Source organism: Mytilus californianus, unplaced genomic scaffold (genome assembly GCF_021869535.1).
Source record: "Mytilus californianus isolate M0D057914Y unplaced genomic scaffold, xbMytCali1.0.p SCAF_12, whole genome shotgun sequence".
Taxonomy (NCBI): domain Eukaryota; kingdom Metazoa; phylum Mollusca; class Bivalvia; order Mytilida; family Mytilidae; genus Mytilus; species Mytilus californianus.
The window spans coordinates 8639580-8661841 of NW_026262604.1; the positions used below are offsets into that span (position 1 = coordinate 8639580).

General features: G+C 31.6%; 1 protein-coding gene across 1 annotated transcript in view; it reads right to left on the reverse strand.

The window, feature by feature from the left end:
* Positions 1–4009: 4009 nt before the first annotated feature.
* The window catches only part of LOC127721323 (aminopeptidase N-like), a 48452-nt gene continuing 30199 nt past the window's right edge, over positions 4010–22262 (reverse strand). The window contains exons 4-21 of the mRNA XM_052228057.1: positions 21037–21157; positions 19911–20065; positions 19438–19551; positions 18873–19010; positions 18437–18502; positions 17395–17460; positions 15666–15829; positions 15290–15378; positions 14752–14876; positions 13060–13115; positions 11680–11827; positions 11153–11226; positions 9143–9247; positions 8036–8203; positions 7526–7666; positions 6392–6473; positions 5357–5430; positions 4010–4310 (exon numbers count right to left, since the gene is read on the reverse strand). Of these exons, the coding sequence (XP_052084017.1) occupies positions 4232–4310; positions 5357–5430; positions 6392–6473; positions 7526–7666; positions 8036–8203; positions 9143–9247; positions 11153–11226; positions 11680–11827; positions 13060–13115; positions 14752–14876; positions 15290–15378; positions 15666–15829; positions 17395–17460; positions 18437–18502; positions 18873–19010; positions 19438–19551; positions 19911–20065; positions 21037–21157 (1965 nt within the window). The 3' untranslated portion in view covers positions 4010–4231. The remainder of the gene's footprint in view (positions 4311–5356; positions 5431–6391; positions 6474–7525; positions 7667–8035; positions 8204–9142; positions 9248–11152; positions 11227–11679; positions 11828–13059; positions 13116–14751; positions 14877–15289; positions 15379–15665; positions 15830–17394; positions 17461–18436; positions 18503–18872; positions 19011–19437; positions 19552–19910; positions 20066–21036; positions 21158–22262) is intronic.

The following is a 22262-nucleotide window of genomic DNA, read 5'->3' on the forward strand; positions in this document are numbered from 1 at the left end:
GCACGACACAAATCATTAGTCAAACAACACACGAGACAACATTTGTATTTAGCTCTTTTGAATTCCAAACAAGCAAAGAAGTGTTGCCAGAATTCCTGATACATCTTTCATAGAAATAGGATTCAGTCGTCCATTTCGTGTATCATATGTAGAAGATTCAAGTAAACTTTCACATGCTTTATCACTCAGTAAGCTATGTTATGTAGATATTAAACATATACATGATATATGCTAATGAAAATTCTTATTTTAACAAAGAACATGCGGTATGGGTTTTGTTTATTGTTGAAGGCTGTATGGTGACGTGTAGTTGTCAACTTCTATCTCATTTGGTATCTGATGGCAAATTGTCTCATTAGCAATCATACATTATCTTCTTATGATTATACATATGCAAGATTAACACAAAATAAACAAACAAAAATACAAGACTCTCAGGGTGGCAGGTTGAAATAATAAACCTGATTAGCAAGCAAACTACACTTGGCCTGACAAAAGGATGCCTAGGGAGCTTTGCTATGAGATACATAATGTGTAAGCCCATCAGGTTGCAAATGAGGTTTGAAATTAAATATCTTATATCGAAATCTTAAGTCTCAAATGCTCTCTTCTGAACTTACAATAACTTTTTTGTAGGGGTCAATGAAAATATTGCTGATTCAGTAAATTCTGAAATTCATGGTTTTAGTTTTACAGAGCGCTATATTCACTTTATTATGTATTGTTTATACTCTTATATGTTAAATGATTAAAGTTCTGGATAAAGGTTATATTACATTTAATAATGACTCAAAATCCCTACAGGCCCTTGACAAAACTAAAGGCAAAGAATCAACACTTTTACACTGTGTTACCTTATTGCACTTGGCCACGGGTCGAACTTTGAACCTCAAACAAACGTTCCACAACGGTTGTGTTTTGATTATTTCCTTTTGTCCTGTTAATATAATTAGTGTTTGTCCGATAAAGAATCAATTTAGATCATTCAAATTGGCTCTTTTATTTTAGATGTGGACCGACACAAAGGATCAAAACAGAGTGTTTTGAATGAAGAGGAATCTGTAATATCTTGAATATGAAAACAATAATTGGATAACAAATACGACTGATGAATGTGATTTAAGTTTTCAGATATGTAAATTCTATCATTTTTGTAATAATTCGGAACAAACCAAAATTTTTCTATTTGTTCAATGTTTAAAGTACATTTGTTTGGCATTAAACTTTTTCAATCATCTTTTAGAATTGATACATTGGACAATGATTTTGAGAACTAAAAATTCCAAATCAATCAAACAAAAATTGAATATTTGTTAATGAGAATTTAATCAAACCAACGAAAAAGACAATTCGAAGAAAAATACGGTCTTTATGAGATCTAAATATTAAGTGTTTCAATGAATATATGAGTCATTTCGAAGGCATACACGGTGAGAATTTCTTACGGGCATACGCAAATCATCAGAGAGCTACAAAAAACTACATATCATATTCAGAAAACGAAAAAATTAAAGGATATACATATTGAAATTTCTCGTTAAAAGTGCTTTAAAATTTACACAAAATATAAGTTGTACTGATTTGTAATACTATCATACATAATTGCGAATCAATCAAAATGCAACATAACATCACAATTGTAAACTGTGATAAACGAAAATGAAAATACTTGTATCGTTTGATATGAATACACAGATCGATAAATTACTTGTTCATCCACTAACAATTTACACGAAAATTAGACAATAAAAGTCCAAACCTTTTTAACTATCCCTATCACCAAATGTTATCAAAAAATCTGTGTTTGCCTCCATGTATGTTTTGTATAGGAATTTCATTGTACTCTCGCTATTAGATAGGGTTTTTGTGTCGTATGTCTGTACCATATTTTAACCATTTTCATCTTTTAATTGTTATAAGCTACAAAGTAGAGCAATAATTGACGACAGAAAATTTGTAATGGTTGGGGGAGTCGTTCTTTAAAAGAGTCGATATACCTATAAGAACAATTTGTGATCCTTTTCTTGTTCATGTTTTCCTTGTTCAAATAGGGACTTGACAACAAATAACAAAGTAGCATTATCTTTTAATTATAGGTGCCACTGTAAAGAAGGTGTTACCTTTCCTATTGTTTGATTCGAGCGTCACTGATGAGTCTTATGCCGACAAAACACGCTTCTGGTGTACCAAATAATAAGTTGATATCGTCGATGAGATATTATGACATCATCGAATATGAATTACTTTACCGGTCATGAGCATAGTGATAAGTACCACTAGTTGTGCAGGAACTGCTCTCCTCGAACAGCTGCGTTCATTCTTACTTTTAAAACAGGGTTTGTTTGGCTTTTGCTTTATATACAATGATGTATGTGCATTGTACTTTTGTCATTTACTTTCCAATGCTTGTGTTGTTTCTTTCGGTGACATCTTGTAAAATTCTATTATCATGTGATTTTATTTTTGTGTATACCGTACCGTACTTATAAGCGTTAAAGATATAGCATGTCCCTATCGTGTAAAAATTTGGTAATTTCCTAGATTAAGACAATTGATACAAAGGGCTTTAGTGTCACGTCATGTAAACGATATGCTTCAGAAACGAATGAAGTGACACGATTAGTTGAACAGGAGATTTTAACCCGCTCGTAGTATATGTTCAAACAATTCAGACAATTATAAGAATTAAAAGGAAAATATGTTCTAGCGCAATTTTTATATTATCATGAAAATCAATCTCTTAGTGCAAATAATTGTAAAATTCTACTCATTAATATACGGTAAACAAACTTGTTGTCATGGATAGTGTATTTGGTGATTCACATTTTATTGACGACCACTAAGCGATCTATGTACGCAATTTCCTTAGAGCCTCGATCTATTTCCATAAGGATATACCTAAGTTTTACATATTCGCGACAATGTATATACCCGTTAGTTTTCTACTTGTGAAATTATAGAGCATCACATCCGAAAGTGTAGATCATGTAAAACAAACATTGTCTAATAATCTGAGAGAATAGCAACCTGAGTTTTAATAAAATGATATCCGTTTTAAGCAAAAATTGAAATACGAATGTATTGTGTGAATATCAAAAAGTGACCTAACAAAAGGAAAATTCAAAACGAAAAGTACCTTATCAAATGGCAAAATCAAAAGCTCAAACACGAAAGGAAAACAACTATCAAATGTGTGACTTGGTACATGCATTTCCTGGTGTAAAAAACTATTGATTAAACCTGGTTTTATAGCTAGCTAAACCTCGCACTTGTATGAAACCACGCTAACGGCCATCTGGTAACTTTGTGGACAGACAATATACCAGTAGGTAGATCAAACCAGAAGAAGGGCAAAAGACCAATAACTCTTTGGTCACCGTAAAGAAAATCATTTTAAGTAAATTATGGTGGCAACTTATAAGGAAGCGATTAAACCAAGGGTTCCAAGTGGTGATGTAAAAGTTATCCCTTTCAAAAAATTTACGGACGGCATAACGAGTTGGTTTACCGTATTGGAATATCTGACGTTTTGTAGGGTTTGTGTTGCTCAGTGTTTTCGTTTTCTAGATTGGGTTTTGTAGACTGTTTGATTTTTGGTCGTTTTTCGCTTTTTGCCTTGGCGTCTTAAGTATTTTTCGACTTATGAGTTTGAATATCGTTTTGTTATCTTATTAAACTAGAAATGAGATTTTCTTCCTTTGAATTTAACAATCATAGTGTTAACAATTGTTTTGAAGATAATAATTTCGACTTATACTACGAAGTGTGAACAAACGGATTGAATGCAGCATGCACAGTATTTCAAACTTACCTTGCATGAAGATGAAAGGCGATACAATGTATAGGAACAGAACCTAAGCGAACTAATTTTACGCAATGGGTCAGAAAGTTTTCAGGTTTTTATTACCACTTCATTGCGGCATAAATAAAGGCAACAGTAGTATACAGGTGTTCAAAAGTCATAAATCGATTGAGAGAAAACAAATTCGGGTTACAAACTAAAACCGAGTAACATTTAGTAATTTTAATAGATAAAAGAAGTATTACAAACAAATGTCAACATTAATTCACAATATATACAAATACAATTAACAATTAATACATCTGTTTGTTGTTTTAAAATGCTTCACTGTGTTTAAGTCACTGCACATTTTCTTTCAGAAATTATGTCACATCATCAATAAAAGTCCAACAATTTTAAAGCATACCAACTACGTGATCTCTGACAATCTCAGAGCATTCCAACCACATGATCCCGTAACCAGTTTGTGATTGTGGCATAATTCAATTCCATCCATTTTATGTTTGCTCTATAAATAGAAATAATACTGTGCAATCTTTATTTAAAAAAATATATCACACTTCAGAGAAAATTAATTCTATGAGTTGTAACAGGAAAAAACATATCGGATTCAAAGTTTATTTCAACAACGAAATGTAATATTATTTCATAATTGTTATTTTGAATTTTGAGAATGTTATATATGATATATTGTTTATTTGTCTCTTCTCAACCCTTTGTAGTTGGAATGTTTATGACTCATTTGCACAAATGACTATGACAAATAAAAACAGAATGATCCACCAAGATACTGCATTTGAGGAACGTTTGTGAAAAAGCATTGGTTAATCCCTAACCGTTATATTCGTGAAATATCAGCATGTTGATTATAAATCTGATTTTAAGAAATCTGCTTGGAAATATACATTCATTTCCTAAACATTTATATACATAATAAATGAAAAACCTATTTTATTTAATTTCATTCTTTGTCTGATAAGTAAATGTTTGACTAGAGGACTAAATGTTTATCATCAAAGGCAATCCTAAGTGTTACAATGTATCTGTTTATCGTATGACTGTTCACCTTTATTTAGAAAAAAACTATGTAAGATACCAATGTTTAACGTTTCCATTTTCTCCTCGATAATCACGTGTTTTAAATATATGTCAAACAACTCATCTCACAAAGGAAAATATCGGTTATTGATTTGGTGATGTACGGAGGTCGGGCGGTCGGACGGGCGGCTACCAAACAGTATCCGTGCAATAATTTTTAAATACTTTGAAGAAATTTTTGCATATTTAGATATGTTGTTTCCTGTGACTTAATGAAGGTCAGGTTCGAATTTCACGATTTAAGCTTTTTCGTTGTTTAGTTGTAGACCTTAAAGTAGCGAAGAGTGATACTTAGATTGATTTTGGCTATTCCTTTTCTGAACCCTACAAAAATTCATTTATTTTTTTTAATTGATCCTATTTGGGGGTCCAGATTTGCAAATAACATTTTCACGCAGGAAAACCCGGTTTGCTGTCAATCTGACAGCATCTTATTATAAATATATTATAAATTACCTCATTAGGGCTAATGCATTCTCCGCCTCTTTCTTTGCGACCTTTGGTGGTTTATCCCGGAAGAGTCTCTCAAGCTGAAAAAATATGTGAAAATAAAATAGGTTGATAGTCTAGATAAATCACGGAAATGATACATGGTTTCAGATTAGATGATACCTCTGCCAGTTAATGTTTACCCCACATGATTATTAGGGGAAGTATAAATACATATATTCAATATTACTAAGGAAGGCTTCAACTGAAAAGTGTTAGTATCAAAATAAAGATGTGGTACGATTGCCAATGAGGCAACTCTCCACAAGAGACAAAATGACACAGAAGTTAACAATTATCGGTCACCGTAAGACCTTCAACCATGAGCAAAACACATGTAAAATATATTTCCAAACTAATGAATCTTCTTAAATGATCATCGTTGAAATAATTTACGATTCTGAAAAGGTATGTGGATTTTTCGATATTTATACAGCTTGAATAATTTGTTTTGATTATAAACCAAATTAAATGTCTATATAGTTTTGACCATAACCATGATAACTTTCCTTTTCGAATTATTCAATTAAAGATTTTGAAATTCCGGCAGAAAAAAAAGTGTTTTTAAAGTGCCAGTCTTCGTAAGAATCAGTCAATTTAGATGAATTTCAAAACATGGCCGAAAAAAAAACCGCCGACCTAACAATCCTATATTGAAGTTACCCTCATCCTTAGTTAGAAATGGTAGGTTTTTCGTTTCTTCCTGTCTGGTAATTCGAGAAATATCATGATAAATTTTGATTAGAATGATAGCAAATAACGGAGTAAGCTCCTCCTGTTAATTTGTAGTGCATATCTTGAAATGCCAGAACAGGAAAAGGAAACGAAGGTTATATTCGTGCATCATCATACATTCTGAACTGAAATTAATGTAAAAGTATGTGGGTTTTTGTTTGTCTTGTTTTCACCACTACCTGATTCTCAGGCAGATTTGCACTTAAACATTATATATTTTAGTCTGGTGTTTGTGATTGTGCGATTCCTCAAATATGGATATCATACCTGTTTATATTCAAATTCCGTATTCACATACTGAGTAACCTCACCAATCGTTTCTCGCAGAAGAAAATTATCTCCACCAAACCTTACGAAACAAAATATATGGATTTGTAATACGTCACTAAATTCACACCAAAGCACGGCCTTAAACACGCAGTTTAAGGCGTTCTATTAAAGAATAGGGAATTTATGATATTGATATATATTCTCCTTCACCTGTTTTACAAACTGCTAATGAACATCTGTTCATATTTACTTTGTTGATTACCTCTTTTTAAATAAGGTTAACTTCCTACTGACTTACCAACTACAGATCATATATATAGAGGTTCAAATAATTTTTCTAAGTAATTGGATTGATTTACAATTCAAAAATTATTCTTTTTTCAGAGTTACATTGTCATTTATAGTTTCTTAAATATCAGTCGGAGTGTATTCATTAACGATAAACTATGTGCAAAAATAGAACAATACTTCTTATTTTAACCGCTTTTAAGGCTTATAACCTTTAAGCTATTTACACAAACGCACAATTGAAATATTGACAGGTTCCGGAAACAACATCATCAAAGTATTTCCTTGATTTGAACTAAACTGAGAAATCATGAAATTATCCAAAATATAAATGGTACATTAAAGTGATTTGATTAAAAATAATACAACATCGTGATCTATCAGTCCAGAAATTCAATGGTTGAAATCAAGCAAAAACAATCATATAGACATGAATATAAAATGTTAAAATCAGAAAAAAATTGTGAAAAATGTTTTCCTTTTTCTGTAAATGAACTATTTCTATTATCACCTATTTTTATTCAAAATGCTGACATTTTCTTGTAATAAATAAAAGTTTAAAAGTCGGAATTAAATATAGAAAGTAGCTTGTGTCCATTGTGTCTATTGTGTCAATATAATGGGATTTTATACAAGTGAGAGGTTAAGCTAGCTATAAAGCCAGGGTTAATCCACCATTTTCTACATAAAGTATGTCAGTACCAAGTCAGGAATATGACAGTTGTTTTCCATTCGTATGATGTGTTTGGGCTTTTGATTTTACCATTTAATTTTGATAAGGCCCTTTCTGTATTGAATTTTCCTTGGGAGTTCGGTATTCTTGTTATTTTACTCTATACTTACTGTTCATTAAGCCTTTCCCATTTTGTCATCAGCAAATGCAAAGCTATCATTCTACCAAGTGGATTCTTGGCAAAGTAGCTGACAACAAGCCGAACATCCTGCATTTTTATTTTTGAACTATCAAATATCCAGTTAGCATACCTGTTATAAAAGATAAAAGGTAAGAATGTGTTATTTATTGTTCAGTGGCTTTTCATCTGCAGTCAGTTTTGTAATACTGTGGCTACTATCTATTCAAATGGAGGCAAATTCGATTATCTAATGTAATGTAATAAAATTGCAACAATTTGCAGAAAAGTGACTGAACTATTCTGGATTAATTAAAACGATATTTTTTTAACGGTGCCTTATTTTCACAAGAAAATATTTGACGTTTAGCTTGAAATCTTGACCAGAGTTAATGTTCTTTTATGTTCAGACGTTTCGAATCGTGTTTTCGATTATTTCAGAATGATATTTCTTTACAAGCGTTATATTTTACCATTCATATGCACATTTATTATGATTTACCTCCAGAGTAACCATGGTTTTTGCGATTGCGCTAGAGCGTCCATCAACATTTCTCTTTCGCCATCAACATTGGAGGACTTAGACTTGTTCCAGACATAATCCCATTCTTCTACACTGCCTTCTCTGACTCCAACAGTGTAGATAACCAAGGAATACTGAGATGGTAACCTTTCAAATAAATACACAAGTGTTATAAATACCCCTTATGACACATTATATTTTTTTTGAGAATGTGCGAAGAACAATGAAGTAGTATTCCCTTTTGTTTAGTAGAGAATGAATACACCATTGTTTTTGTTTACTCCCTGTTTAAAGAGTAACACTCATGATTATAAACCAATCTAAACTGTTGATTTTTTTCACGATCTTATTATTTTTGTCATGGTATTGTGGGGTTTTCTTCGACTTTTGGCTTTGACTGTCACCTTGGTATTGCATCGCCTTTTTTAACCACGGAACCCATAATCAAAGAATGAATGAAGACCCTTCTTTAGCAGTTTGTTTCTTAAAGCTAATAACAAACGTATATTTTATTCATAAATTACACTCTTAAATAGTTACTAAAATGCCTAGAAGTAGAAAGTATGAATTAAAAGTCAACAATAAGTTATTAACGTTGTCCAAATCTCGTAAATCCATTGAGAAGAGACAAATCAAGAACTTGACGAAATCGCATAAGCTCTATAAAGGAGCCAGACCGGTTGCTTTGACAGGGTAAGCATGCATCACCAATTTAAAGTAGACTTTAACATGTTTCACAGGCATTTTTTTTTCCAATTCCAAGTCTACATTGGTTATACTAAAACATGAATATTACATTTTTTTATTGATAATTTGGACAATGTAGAAACAAAACTGTGAACAGAGGTCATAGAGTAGTACGCCTATAGAATCAAATGATGATTGTCTGGGTTTGGTCATTTTCGGTTTTACTTGCTCTTTAACGTTTTTATTATGTTTTGGAGTTTCAAATATTTTGGCCTCGACTGAGTCATTAACTGTCGAAATGCGTTTCCAGTGCAAAAAAATGGTACTGTTTATATAATTGCACCTAGTGCAGTAAGAAAATTGGAAATAGGAAAATCTTTAATATTAGGTTATACTTACTTAATACCTTCTGTCTTCCACTTCCTGAACATTTCCTTGGCATAATTAATAGCTTTAACCACACCAACATCACATGCTGTTTGTAGCATTACGTCTCTCATGTGCCTGGAAATAGACGTTATTTCTTATATTTTGTTTACAAAGAAATTTTAAAAAACTCACGACAAACAAACTAGAGGCTCTAAATAGAATTCTCGACAAAAATCTCTGTTTTGTTGTACTTGTATTGCTGATCATTTAGTCTGTTTAGTTCCTCTCTATTTCTTTAGTTTTTGTTCAAAACATAAAAGGGGGTAAAATCCTCATTCTTTTTTCTTATAAAGAGTGAAAGTCTACTAACTATATAGGCAAAATTTGACTTGTTAGTAGATCTTGTCTTGCTGATCATTTTTGCTTATTTAAGTTTTTATCTTTCTATTATAATTTTTATCATATAAGGCAAAACGCAAAAAAATGGTAAAAATCGTCGGTAAATGGTAATAATAAGGCGTCGTCGGACGATTTCCACCATGTCCTAATTGTATATCTTGTCTTAGTGGTCAATTTTGCTTCTTTTAGTTACTATCTATCTATTTTAATTTTTAAGATATAAGACAAAAACACAAAAAAATGGTTAAAATCGTCATCAAAGGGCAATATCTCTAATAAGGACTCGACTGACGAATTCGACCATTAGACTTACTTCTAAAACTTTTCTTGATAACCATGTTTGCAATTTAAACTTTCTCTCTATCTATTATAGTTTTCAAGATAATGAGCAAAAATGAAAACAAATAGTAAAATTTGTCATTTCAGAGCAATAAGGCCAAGTAAATTTAATTAGTAGATTTTCATCCAAATTTTTGAAAAAAATGGGGTGGGTGGGAGGATTTTTTTTTTTTTTTTTTATTAGATATGAAACGCTCTTGTGACGTGTTCTTCATATATGCAAGTGTAATAATAAGGTTCTATCATGTATATACATGTATAACGAATCAAACATACAAAGAAATGCAAAAACCAAAATTTGAAACAGGATGTTATTAATGAAACGAAATTATCGACAGTTACCGGTAACGAAAATGAACAAAATCCGGAAATCGTAAATTTTTCAAAATAAAAAAAAATGGGGCGGAACGATTTCAGAGGGGCGGGCGGGGATGAAAATCTATCAATTAATTTTAATTGGCCTAACTCCTATAAGAAGTCGTCTGACAGTTTTGACATCATAGACAATTGGTAGATCTCAACATTCTGAACATTTTTGCCCTCGTCAGATTTTCTCTATTTATAATGGTTTTCAAAATAATAGACAAAACTTGCATATTACCCCTATGTTCTATTTTTCATCCATGTCGGCATTTTTGGTTGGCAGGCGGGGTCATCGGACAAATTTTTCAAACTAGATTCCCCAATGATGATTGTGGCCATGTTTGATTATATTTGTTCCAGTAGTTTCAGACGAGAAGATTTTTTGTAAAAGTTATCGACGACGACGACGGACGCCAAGTGATGAAAAAAAGCTCACTTGGACCTGTGGGCCAGGTGAGCTAAAAAGGTTATAACATTTGACTGAACTTCGAACATACATATGTTCAATGCTTTCGACATTTTTAAAGAAAATGAATTGAATTTACATCAATAATTCAAAGACAATGTCCAAGTTTACGTTTTGGTCACAGGCCTTTTTCATAGACTGTTACTTTTGTTACTTTTCTAAATACTGTAACGTTGTTATGAACATGGAGTCATACTTAACTATTTAAAATCTAAAATTTAAAAGACAATAATGACAAGACATTCAGTACAGTAATTTAGATAGCAAATACATGTAGCTGAGATGGTAATAGAACAAATTGTTATCGCCAGAAAACATTGGCAACTTTGACTTGTGCCATGTTACTTTCCTTCTTGTAATATTTATTTTAAGCATCATCATTAACAGAATGATTATCGTTTATTTTTCTCGTATTTAACGATCAACTATTTCATAAGCAAATTTAAATAAAGTTTTGACTAGCAATCACTCACTGTTCTGGCAGAGTTCCAGATGTTGATGTTCCTACAGTGTCAAAAACAGGTGCCACCAGGTCATGAAGATATTTCTGAAATATAGATTCGCATAGAATCAATTATCTACTTAACCATTTAAATCAATTTGAAGCATTAGAAGGTGATGATTTTGTGTCTCAGTGTCGCATGTTCACAATTACTAGTAGCAAATATGTCCAATATATATCCACCGGACATTGCATCTGATTTTGTCATTTTCCTTGTTCTGAGAAATTCTACAGGGTGTCACTTTTGAAAAGCGTGATGGATGCATAGCAGTAGATGCTTATTTTTGACGCACTAAATATTAACCCCATTTGGTTTTATTTATTACATGGATTTATTCAAGATCATTTTAGTTCACAATTACCTCTTCAGTCCAAATTATAAAGATCAGATTGTTTATGGTAAATCTGATAACCCAGACCATGCAATGCATTTAAGCGCTAAATAAAAAGTAAGACAAATATAATAAAAGTGTCTCTGGAACGCCATGTATATCTTACCCTTAATAAAACATATGAGCCCTGCTTTGAAATCATTCCTTTGATAAATTCTATTGAATCTACAAAGGCTCTCCATGGTACGTATTTCTCTTCATTCTTTAGGTAAGTTGTCATGTTTAATGCAACCTCATAATCAATAGTTTGGGCCCTATGGAAAAAAGATAATATTATAGACAAGGGAGAATAAAACATAATGCGACTAGTTGAGAATCGTAATAATAAGAACTCGCATTATAATATCTGACAGATATATTAGTATGCAGCTTTTCCACAAATCGCAATCATTTATCTCGCATTTTTGTTCATTCTGCACAAATCGAAATAATAAACGCACGCAATAAAATTTAAATAGAATTTAAAACAACAGTTAACTACTGCTGCCTATTTTTTTTTTTTTTCTTAAGACAAAATTCAATAAACATATATACATTTGTTAATAGATACATCAAGTACCGGCACCTAACCAGGCCTCCTTAATATTAGTGCAAAGCATGTGTTATGGTTCGTTGTGTCAGTACACACATTTTCATTAATCCGGATGTAATTTATGTCTTCACCTGAATGATTTTTTTTTACTAATTGTTGTCTATTATTTTGTTATGTTTTGTTGATTGTTTGTTTTTGCATTTGTCTAACTTTTACTTATGGTTTTATTCCTCATTATATGTTCTCATGTGGAGCAGGATCTGCTTACACTTCCGGAGTACCTGAGATCATCCCCAGTTTTTGGTGGGGTTCGTGTTGCTCAGTCTTTAGTTTTCTATGTTGTGTTTTGTGTACTATTGTTTGTCTGTTGGTCTTTTTCTTTTATAGCCATGGCGCTGTCAGTTTATTTTCGACTTATGAGTTTGAATGTCATTTTGGTATCTATCGCCTCTCTTTTTTTCTCCCTAATTTCAAAAATATAAGTCAAAAGGAAATAAAACGATTTCGAATATGTATATTTAAAAATATTTTGAAATATATTCTGTATATTGGTGCATTTTTTAAGAAATGAATACTAGTAATCTGATCTTATTACTATAATTTTATTTTTTAAAGAATTCATTACGCACAATTGACAAAACTAAAATAACAAAAATAAAATACCGAACTCCAAGGAAAAATCAAAACCTCAAACACATCAATCGAATGGAAAACTTGACTTGGTACTTAAAATCGAAAGTTTTAAATGGGCCAAAAACATATAATGCGTCTTGAATTCTGGTTATACGTTACAATAGTTGTCTATAAGCATACATTGCCATGTTCACCAATGTCTGCTTAGAGACAACTATTGTAACGTATAACCAGAATATCAACAATAACAAAACATTAACCTAATCATATCAGCATCAAAGCACTGGCTACAGAGTGAACAATATAAATTGTTGGTATTACCTTGCAAGGTTTAAAGCATCTCCAATCAGACCAGCTCTATTAGATTCAGGAAATACCTACAACATAAAATGAATTATCTTTAGTAAATATATCCCTTAATATGTGTTGTATGCGTCTGGCGTACCAAATTATAGGCCATTCATCTTTCAAGAGTTGTTACAAGCAATGGGTCAATGCCACTGCTGGTGGACGTTTCGTCCCCGAGGTTTTCACCAGCCCAGTAGTCAGCAGTTTTGTCCTGACATGAATATCATTGATGTTTTCATTTTCTGTAAATTTACTGTGATAAAATGTTGAATTATTCAAAACACTCAGGATTTCTTACTCTCAGAAATAAAATTGCCATAGTCGCATTTGGTACATTTAGTACAATTTTTTTTTTAATTATTGAATGCTCTCCAACTTCGTAATTGTTCCTGGCCACCCAACTGTGTTTATTTGAGCGCCACTGATAAGTGTCATACAGACAAAACACGCGTCTGACGTACCAAAGGAGAAAAAATTGTTCATCTGATTTATATCTGTAAACTTTGAACTAACTAAATAATGAAAGTATTGTTTATCTCTATATCAAACAAAACACGATACGTGTATGTTGGAAGAAACAATTAACAACTATACAAAACTAAAAGAATTCGCCAAAAGTCTATATAGTGTCGAAGAACTAAAACGAACGATATCTGATAAATTCGAGAGACAAGTTTGATGCCGAGTTCTTTGTGTATCTGTTGGGAACTTAAATAATTGCAGAATTATTTAACATAACCTTAAGCGCAAAGTTATGCCACTTATGAGTCATTTATATTTACAAATTTACATACGATATGATCTAATGGACATGTACGTTATAAATTATTTAGGACCAAAATGTAAATTAATTAAGGCGAAAGTAGTTTACCGATGTTCAAATCTCCTAAATCGATCAGGAATATACAAATCAAGGTAACAAAAACTTATGGAATCGCATGAACTCCAAAAGGAGAGTTGGCAGGGTAACATTACCTGTCATGCAAATCAACACTCGTGTCATGTGACAGTCGGGAATAAGACACAGTCGGTAAAATTATCGAACAGACGACTGTTTACTGGTATCAAAGTGCATGTTGAAAAAATCATTCATATGTGATGCAAAATTTATGCAATCATGATGCAATTGATGCAGCAAATTTCGCATAAATGAAGAGCTATTATTTTTTAATTTGCGATCTGCGATATGGCTTCTATTTTTTAAAGCTTTAGATTTACAAAAAAATAAAATTCAATTCATAAATTTACAGTAGAAATATAAACCATATGTATGAACCATTGTCCCAGGTTAAGGGAGTGTTTTCCCTCAAAACATTTAAACCCCGCAACACTCTTTATGTGCCTGTATAAAGTCGGTATGCTGATAGTTGTCGTTGGTTGCTATCTGTTCAATTAAGGGTTCGTCTATTGTTTTGTTTTTATTCAGGTCAATGGATTTTTCGTTTGAATTTTTTCATATTTTATCCCATCGGGACCTTTTACATCTGACTTTACGGTAAGGTTTTTGATCATTGTTGAAGACCGTAAAAGGACCTGGGACTGCTTAAATCCACGTCATTTGGACTCTATTAACAGTTGTCTGTCTGGTTAACATACCACATTTCCTTATTTTAAAATAATTACAAAAGATATTGATGTAGTTGCAAAAGCAGTACTGAAACTTACAGTGTGATCTCTATTAAGTTGAGCTGCAAGAGACTGCCACATGGAGAGTTCATAATTAATTCTATAGAATCCAGTGTAGAAAACATTCCCTAAAATCCAGCTGTTCTCCTGTTTTGGAATAGTTGCTGCAAAAAATACAAAACTATATGTCAAATATCACAAATTATACTCTTATGTTCATATTTATTGCATAAAAAGAATATCGAAATTGCATGATCTATCTTAATTATTGTACTTATATACATGATATATATGTATACATACTTTATATCGCAAATACACAATTCTTAAAGCAATTCAGTGAAGCATTTTGTTCATTTTCTTTTGTACAAACTATTTTTTCATTGACAAAGCAATAATTTGTTGAAGTATGATAGTGAGCACTATGCGGTTCGAAGCTTGACAAATAGTTTCAAAGCTCCAAGCGTTTTATGTTTTAAACGGCAAACACCTTCACATTTTTTGGTAAATCCAGAAAAGAACTTCGAACGCACGAAATGATATAAAGTGTTATTTTCATTTTTGAAAATATTAATACCTGATCCCATATCTAGCCAGACTATAGAAGCGTTGTTCGGGTCCGAGTGTTCCTCCGTCATGTATGTGAAAGGTATAACCCATTTATAACTGTAAAATAAAATTTAGAGCGCATTATGGAATAGTAAATAGATTTAGAAGACAAATCACGGTAACACACACAAATTGAGGGAATGAACTTTAATTGTAGGTAGAGTAAGCTTTTTTGATATGAGAAATGGTCAACTATACATTAAATGAAGTTGAATTATATTGATGGACCTTAAAAAATTATCTTATTAATGAAAAAATAAACGGAAAAAACTGACATATGTTGCAGTTAAATTGTTAGTTTACTGCCAGAATTAAATCATTATAGATCTTAATGTTCAACTCACTCATATATACTAGGAGCACCAAAACTGGAATTGCCGTCCAATAAAAAGCGTGACTGTTGTAAAACGTAATCATCCCCCTCACACGTAATAGTAATTACTGGATACCCCATTTGTCGTGTCCATGTGTTCATTATATATTTTATGTCGTATCTATGATCAACTGCCTGAAAATATAAGTTGATGTAGTACTCATCTTTTTACCAAATATGACATTGTGTCCATTCGTTCTTTTGTTGATATAGTCGAGCGTTTAGTTTTGTCAGGTATTATGGACCTCTCCCTTTTTGGAATTTACCTTGGAGTTCAGAATTTTTGTTAATAACTCTAACTGTCTGATTTATATGTAAATATCTTTAAAACATTCAGACGTTGATGTTATTATTAAAACTAACATTGCATAATAGATGCATTATGACTAAATTGCAATGATCGATCTTATTTATGAAATCAAGCATTTCAGTTATAACTATGTTCCTAAAACAGTCATCGTTATTGGTATGATACAACTCTATTAAAATGTAAATGCTTTTTTTTCAAACGTCAAACAAAATCTGAAACTGACATTTTCGATATGATTAATATTTTGTTGGCAATTTGTCACAAAAGAATATAGCATATAGGACGTGTTTTTAGCAATTAATTGGCATTCCAAAGAGAAACAAACTGTGCTCCTATTCTGCCGACCTTTTTATTATTCATATAAAGCAGATTGTATACTGGATGAAATTCTCAGCAAGATGGAAAATAAGGTAGCATTATCCTTTAAATTTATGTTCTGTTCTATATATGATGTCCTTTCAATAAATAATTTAAAGTTTGATGACTATGTTAAACGCACTCATCCCATTGAACTAGAAACAGATACAGTTTTGGCTGCTTCATATCTTGACATACATATAGAAACTGACAATGAGGGTCTTTACGACAAAAGGGATGATTTCAGCATTTCTACGTAGTAACATTCCAGTAGTACCTGTAAAAGGAGTATGTATCTTCCAGATAATTATATGTTCTAGAACTTGCGCTTATTTCCTTGTAAAGTATTGCTGCTTACAAATAAGCTATTGAATCACGGGTTTTAAGTGGTAAAGTTGAAGTCATCAAATGATTTTACGGACGCCATTACAACTTGGTTGGCCGTTTTTAAACATATGTATCACATATTATCACGGAAATGTTCTTTTCTTTTGTAACCACAATACCGTCATCTTCCCCCATATGTGACGTCACTGAATGAGACTTGTAATAATCATTTGTGGTTACCATGATCAACATAACGGATACCAGATGTGTGTCAGTATCTGATTATCCTTCAGGAGCAACAGTCTTTTAAAAGGGTTCCATCTACCCTTGTTCAAGTTTTCAATTTTCGTTTTAATTTTTTTCAATGTCCTTGTTGTTTTTACTGGTAACGATCTTGTTTGTCCTTTATTCTACAAAACGTGTTTCTATGTGTCTACTTTTTTTAATCATTTCTGTTAGATTAAGGTTCCTAAAACATGAAAATAGATTAAGATTTAAATCATCGTTTCTATATGATATTAGTTATCCAGATGTAAATACTTGGCTTACTCGCGCATTAAGGATTTTAAGTTGCCTGATTTTGTAGTCTCCATAATATTTCAATTTGATTGTTAAAATAAAATGTCTGTCCCGACAGTTGTCTTGTAAGCAAAGAATGGACACATGATCTTCTTTTTAATCGGAATGCTATATTTTACAAAGTTACCTCTGAAAACTGATCCCACAATTCATCCATTTCAGCATTCTTAAATTGGTATTTGATGACATACAGCTGGAATGAAAAAGTCGGGATGTGTACTCATATATCAATCAGTGTATGAAATGAAGACAACAAACTAACTTCATCGCCGTGTATCTCCGTGATTAGATTATTGTTTTTAATTAGGTAGCAGTACCAAATAACATATCGACTGTTTACCTAAATCAGTATTAGATCTTGAGTCAGTTCAGAAAAAACAATCTTCAACTATAGGTCCCGCGATGGGGTCATTCATCAGTCAATTCTTTCATTTTTCTTTGTTTAACTTTAAGTTATAACAAGTGTAAGATGTTTTAAAATATTCAAAAGATGTGGACACATACAATCTGAAAATGTATATGGATATTGTTTTATTTAATCCCAACCTATGATGCAGAATATATCTGAACGTTATCAACGTATATAGTTTACGTCTGTTTTTGTTGAATTTGTTTGATTGAATGATCAATTGACTGCTGGTAAACAGTAATATCAAGCTGTTCTTGACTTGTTTCAAATGTGTATCTTTTGACAATTAAAGGGTGTATGAATCCTACTCATTACGTATAGTAGTCTTCGTGTACAAGAACAAATGTACAAATCAATAAAGCAGAATTGTTTTGAAAAAAAAGAATATCAATACTACATTGATTTACCCCTTTTTAGTAAATTTTGATGTATTGTGTTTGCTAGATAATCAATAGAATAAAAAATATCACGATAATAAAGCCTCATACAAGATTACTTAATCAGGGCAAAAAGTGGATGCCTTATGTATTGCTGTTACTCTTTTTCGATTTCAGGCGATTACCTTAGTTTATTTATTTATTACTTTAATTTGTCTATTCCTCCTCGATTTACGAGATTATCATATCGGTAAACTACTGTCGGCTTAATATATAACTAGCTTTGCAAGTTAATAATTGTAAAAATGTTAAATACAACAAGGTTCACCAGCCTAGTACCCAACGTGTGACACATGTTTATAACAAAATTGCAACATCATTACCCTTAATCCTTGTTTAAAGTCTTCCCATCCTACAAAGCCAAGTAACATGCGCAGCACTGCCATTCCCTAAAGTAAACAAAAAAGTCTCATTTCAAAATTAGACAAAGTTTCACCTAATTCGTGCTGCATTTAAGACGGTTAAGGTATTAAGAGTCGTTTAGTCATGATTTTATAAGTGAAAAGTAAATTATCAGCAATATGAGATAAATGGTAAATTTATTGTAAACCAACTTATTTTCACGTATAGTTCTTTCTTGCTTTCCCGATCTTATTATGTTCTAGATGTATTTATATAAGGAAAGTCGTTAGATCTGAGTTGTACATGTTCGCATTTTGCGTTATTTTTATACTTCCGAAATTCGCGAACATAAATCGCTAGCCAAAATTACTTTATTTACAATTAATGAATATAAATGTGTGAGAAACGAAGTCATACCTTGCTATATGATATAGTATCAAACGTTTGGGCAATATCATCAGGTGTACTAATTGGTGTTGAAACCGGATGTGACGTAGGTAAAGCATCTTTTAGCATAACTGTAAATACTTCTTTAACAACAACATATAAATTAAACTGTAAAAAAGATAATATATATAAAAATATGTAAAACCTTGATTTGCTATACAAAATAAAGTTTTATTTTTAACATTAAACATAATAAAAAGACTTTAGAAAAAAGTAGAAAATATTTCAATTTTTAAAACTCTCAATAGCATGGGTTATGTGGTATGTTGTACTGTCCTGATTTGTTTTGTTTAGTTTTTGTTTTGTCCCTTTTTTTTTTTGGGGGGGGGGGGGGGTAATTTATGTTTAATCGGTTTTTTAAATTGTCTTATTATTCAAGTCATTACAACAAAACACACAAGTTACATGCTAAAATTTCCAATTGTTCCTTTCTAAGAATTGGACTAATATTTTAAAACGGGTAATTAAGATGAACCAGCAAGACATAGTTAACTCGTAATATTCTTGTATCCATGAAAAAATCCATTAAACTTACAATATCCCAATCAGGGTAAATATGATCCATGGCAAAATACATCAACAAACTAGCAAATCCTTCATTTAACCACAGATCGTCCCACCATTTCATTGTAACCATATTACCAAACCACTGCATAAAATAAACATTAATTAAGGCATGTAATGGGTAACTGGTAACTTGGTTTAAAGTCAATTTCAAATTGATATGCATGAACAACTTATCATTTGACCAACGGATTATTAATAAATTATTAAATCATTTTTGTGGAATGCAATTTCTTTCTTAGTTTAAATCATCCTAGATAACTTGTTAGTGATTAGAGATTAGTTGGCTATTTGCGTTCTAGCTGTTGTCTTTCTATGAGTTTTTTTTATTTTTGGTACAGTGTTGGTTGGGCATTTTGTTGAAATATTATCTATTTCATAACGTTGAATGAATGAATAAAGGAATGAATGAATAAATGAATGAATGACTGAATGTGTATTTACCGTATGGGCTATTTCATGTGCAACAATTAAAGTAACCATCAATTTATTTTCACTTGAAGATAACTCAGGGTCATACAGCAGTGCTGTCTCGCGATATATAACGAGACCCCAGTTCTCCATTGCTCCACCACTAAAATCTGGAACAGCTACATGATCTGGTAATTACAAAAAATCAAAATTATTGATACATATATTCAAAAACGCGTTTTCAAAATATTTATATCTTTATATTCAATTTCCTTATTTTCATTGATATTCTATTTAGAAAAAACTCATCATAGATACCAGGCTTATATTTTGTACACCAGACGAGCATTTCGTCTACAACAGACTCATCCTTGACGCGAGAGTATAAAAAATATAAAAGATCAAATAAAAAACGAAGTTTAAGAGCATAGACGAGCTAGAATTCCTAAGGGTTTTGTAAAATACACATATTTAATTTACTCGTGAGTAAGAAAATCTGTAGTGGTTCAAATAATTCAAAGTTTTGAAAACAGTCAATTAATAATTATGAGAATGTCAATGGTAATGCATAACTACTCTAAGTGTATTGTCAGTAAATATAGAATTTATTTCAGTTCTAGTAGAAGCTAATCCTTAAGTTCTTAACGTGCAGGAATCAGTGTCTTCTTAACAGTAATGTCTACGTTTATTAAGATAAATGATCTATGATTAATTACCAAATTCTTTAAAAGTTGTATGCAGCTCAGCTGTCATATACAAAATCGAGCAGTTGATACACAGTTCAGTTTATAGACCACAATAGGAAAAGCTATTTTGAAACGCAGTGATAAAAATTAATAGTTTTGAAAACTTCTCACGATATTTGAAGAGTTTCAGGGTTTGATTGGCAGATGTTCTATCCAATGAAAAAGAAGGGGGTATAATGCATTAATTCGCGATTTTAGAATCTGAATATTCTTAAAAGCGTACAACAAAATGCTTAAATTGGTGAACAGCGTCCAAAATAATGAACATTAAACAAGAGACGGCAGGTTAATTTCATATTATTCTCTTCAACGAAGGTACATTTTTTCTAAATGACACTTCAGGTTAAATATTAGCAATTCATCATTTTTCATACTAATGTTTTGACATATAACTTAATTTTTGTATTACGCACCTGATTTAGGAACAATATCGTTAATACCGAAATAATCGGTAAAGTATTCATATATTTCTTCTCCTATCTGTAAAGCATACTCTGTCTGATTTATCTTCTTAGGTTGTGCCCAAACTCTTAACTGAAAAAATAATTCATAGTTTTTTCAACCCTTATTAACAAGATTTCTTTGACATCTTTATTATCGATTGTAGTTGAAGTTCTGGTTAAATAAATAAAAAATAAAAACTCAATAGACATACAATACTTGAGTTCCGAGGAAGTCCTTTTTCCGAGCATGATTTTATTTTTACAAACAAAAGTCACGTGTTAATGTTAGAAGTCTATGCTATGTTTGGGACAAATACAACGTCGTCTTCATGATAACTTCAACTTATGGTAGGTTTCCATCTGGACAAAGGGGTCAAAATGTAAAAGTGTGGTCAATTTTTCAGAGTTAAAATCTATTCAAATCATTCCATTTGCTGAATTCGCCTGTATGAAAAGCTAGGCGGATGAATAGAAAAATGGCAAGTGATACGAAAATTTGTAAATTAAGCAAAACGCCACAAAGATGGCTAGAAACGGCAAAACTAGAGAGAGAAAAATATTCTCGAAACAAAAAGAATACTCTCGAAACAAAAAGAATACTTGGAATACAGTAACTGTCCAACAATGACTACATAATAAATAGACAAAAACATAACAATCACAATAGCTATCACATTATTTGCAATATCATATAATGGCGCTTGAAAAGTGATAACGTAGTTATTTATGATATTCGGGGTAGACTATTGATCATTCTAAGACTGTTCGTAGTGGTTTTGTTGTGATGTTAAAATACAGTAGAAACAAAAAAGAAAGATCTTCAATAACATCAATAAAATCACTTAATTGCAACACATCTATAAAATATAACCATAAAAATATACAATTCTAAGTATTAGGTCAATGTCAAAATAAAATCAACTGTTCTGTATGAGGCTTAAACTTTTGGGAAGGACGAGGATTGTCGAGACCTTCAACTGTTTCGAGCCGAATGATAGCAGGAAGTGCGCTATCTGCAGTGTAGAGGAGTTTATCAGGAATGCAGGAATAAAATATGAAATATAAATAAGCATAAAATAGTTGCCACTGGACGTTAAGAGACGTCCTAAGATACTGTTGTCACTTACCGTAACACGTCTACGTTAGATTTTCTGGAGCACATTTGTCTTACGTTTCTTTCTCTTAACAAAGTAATT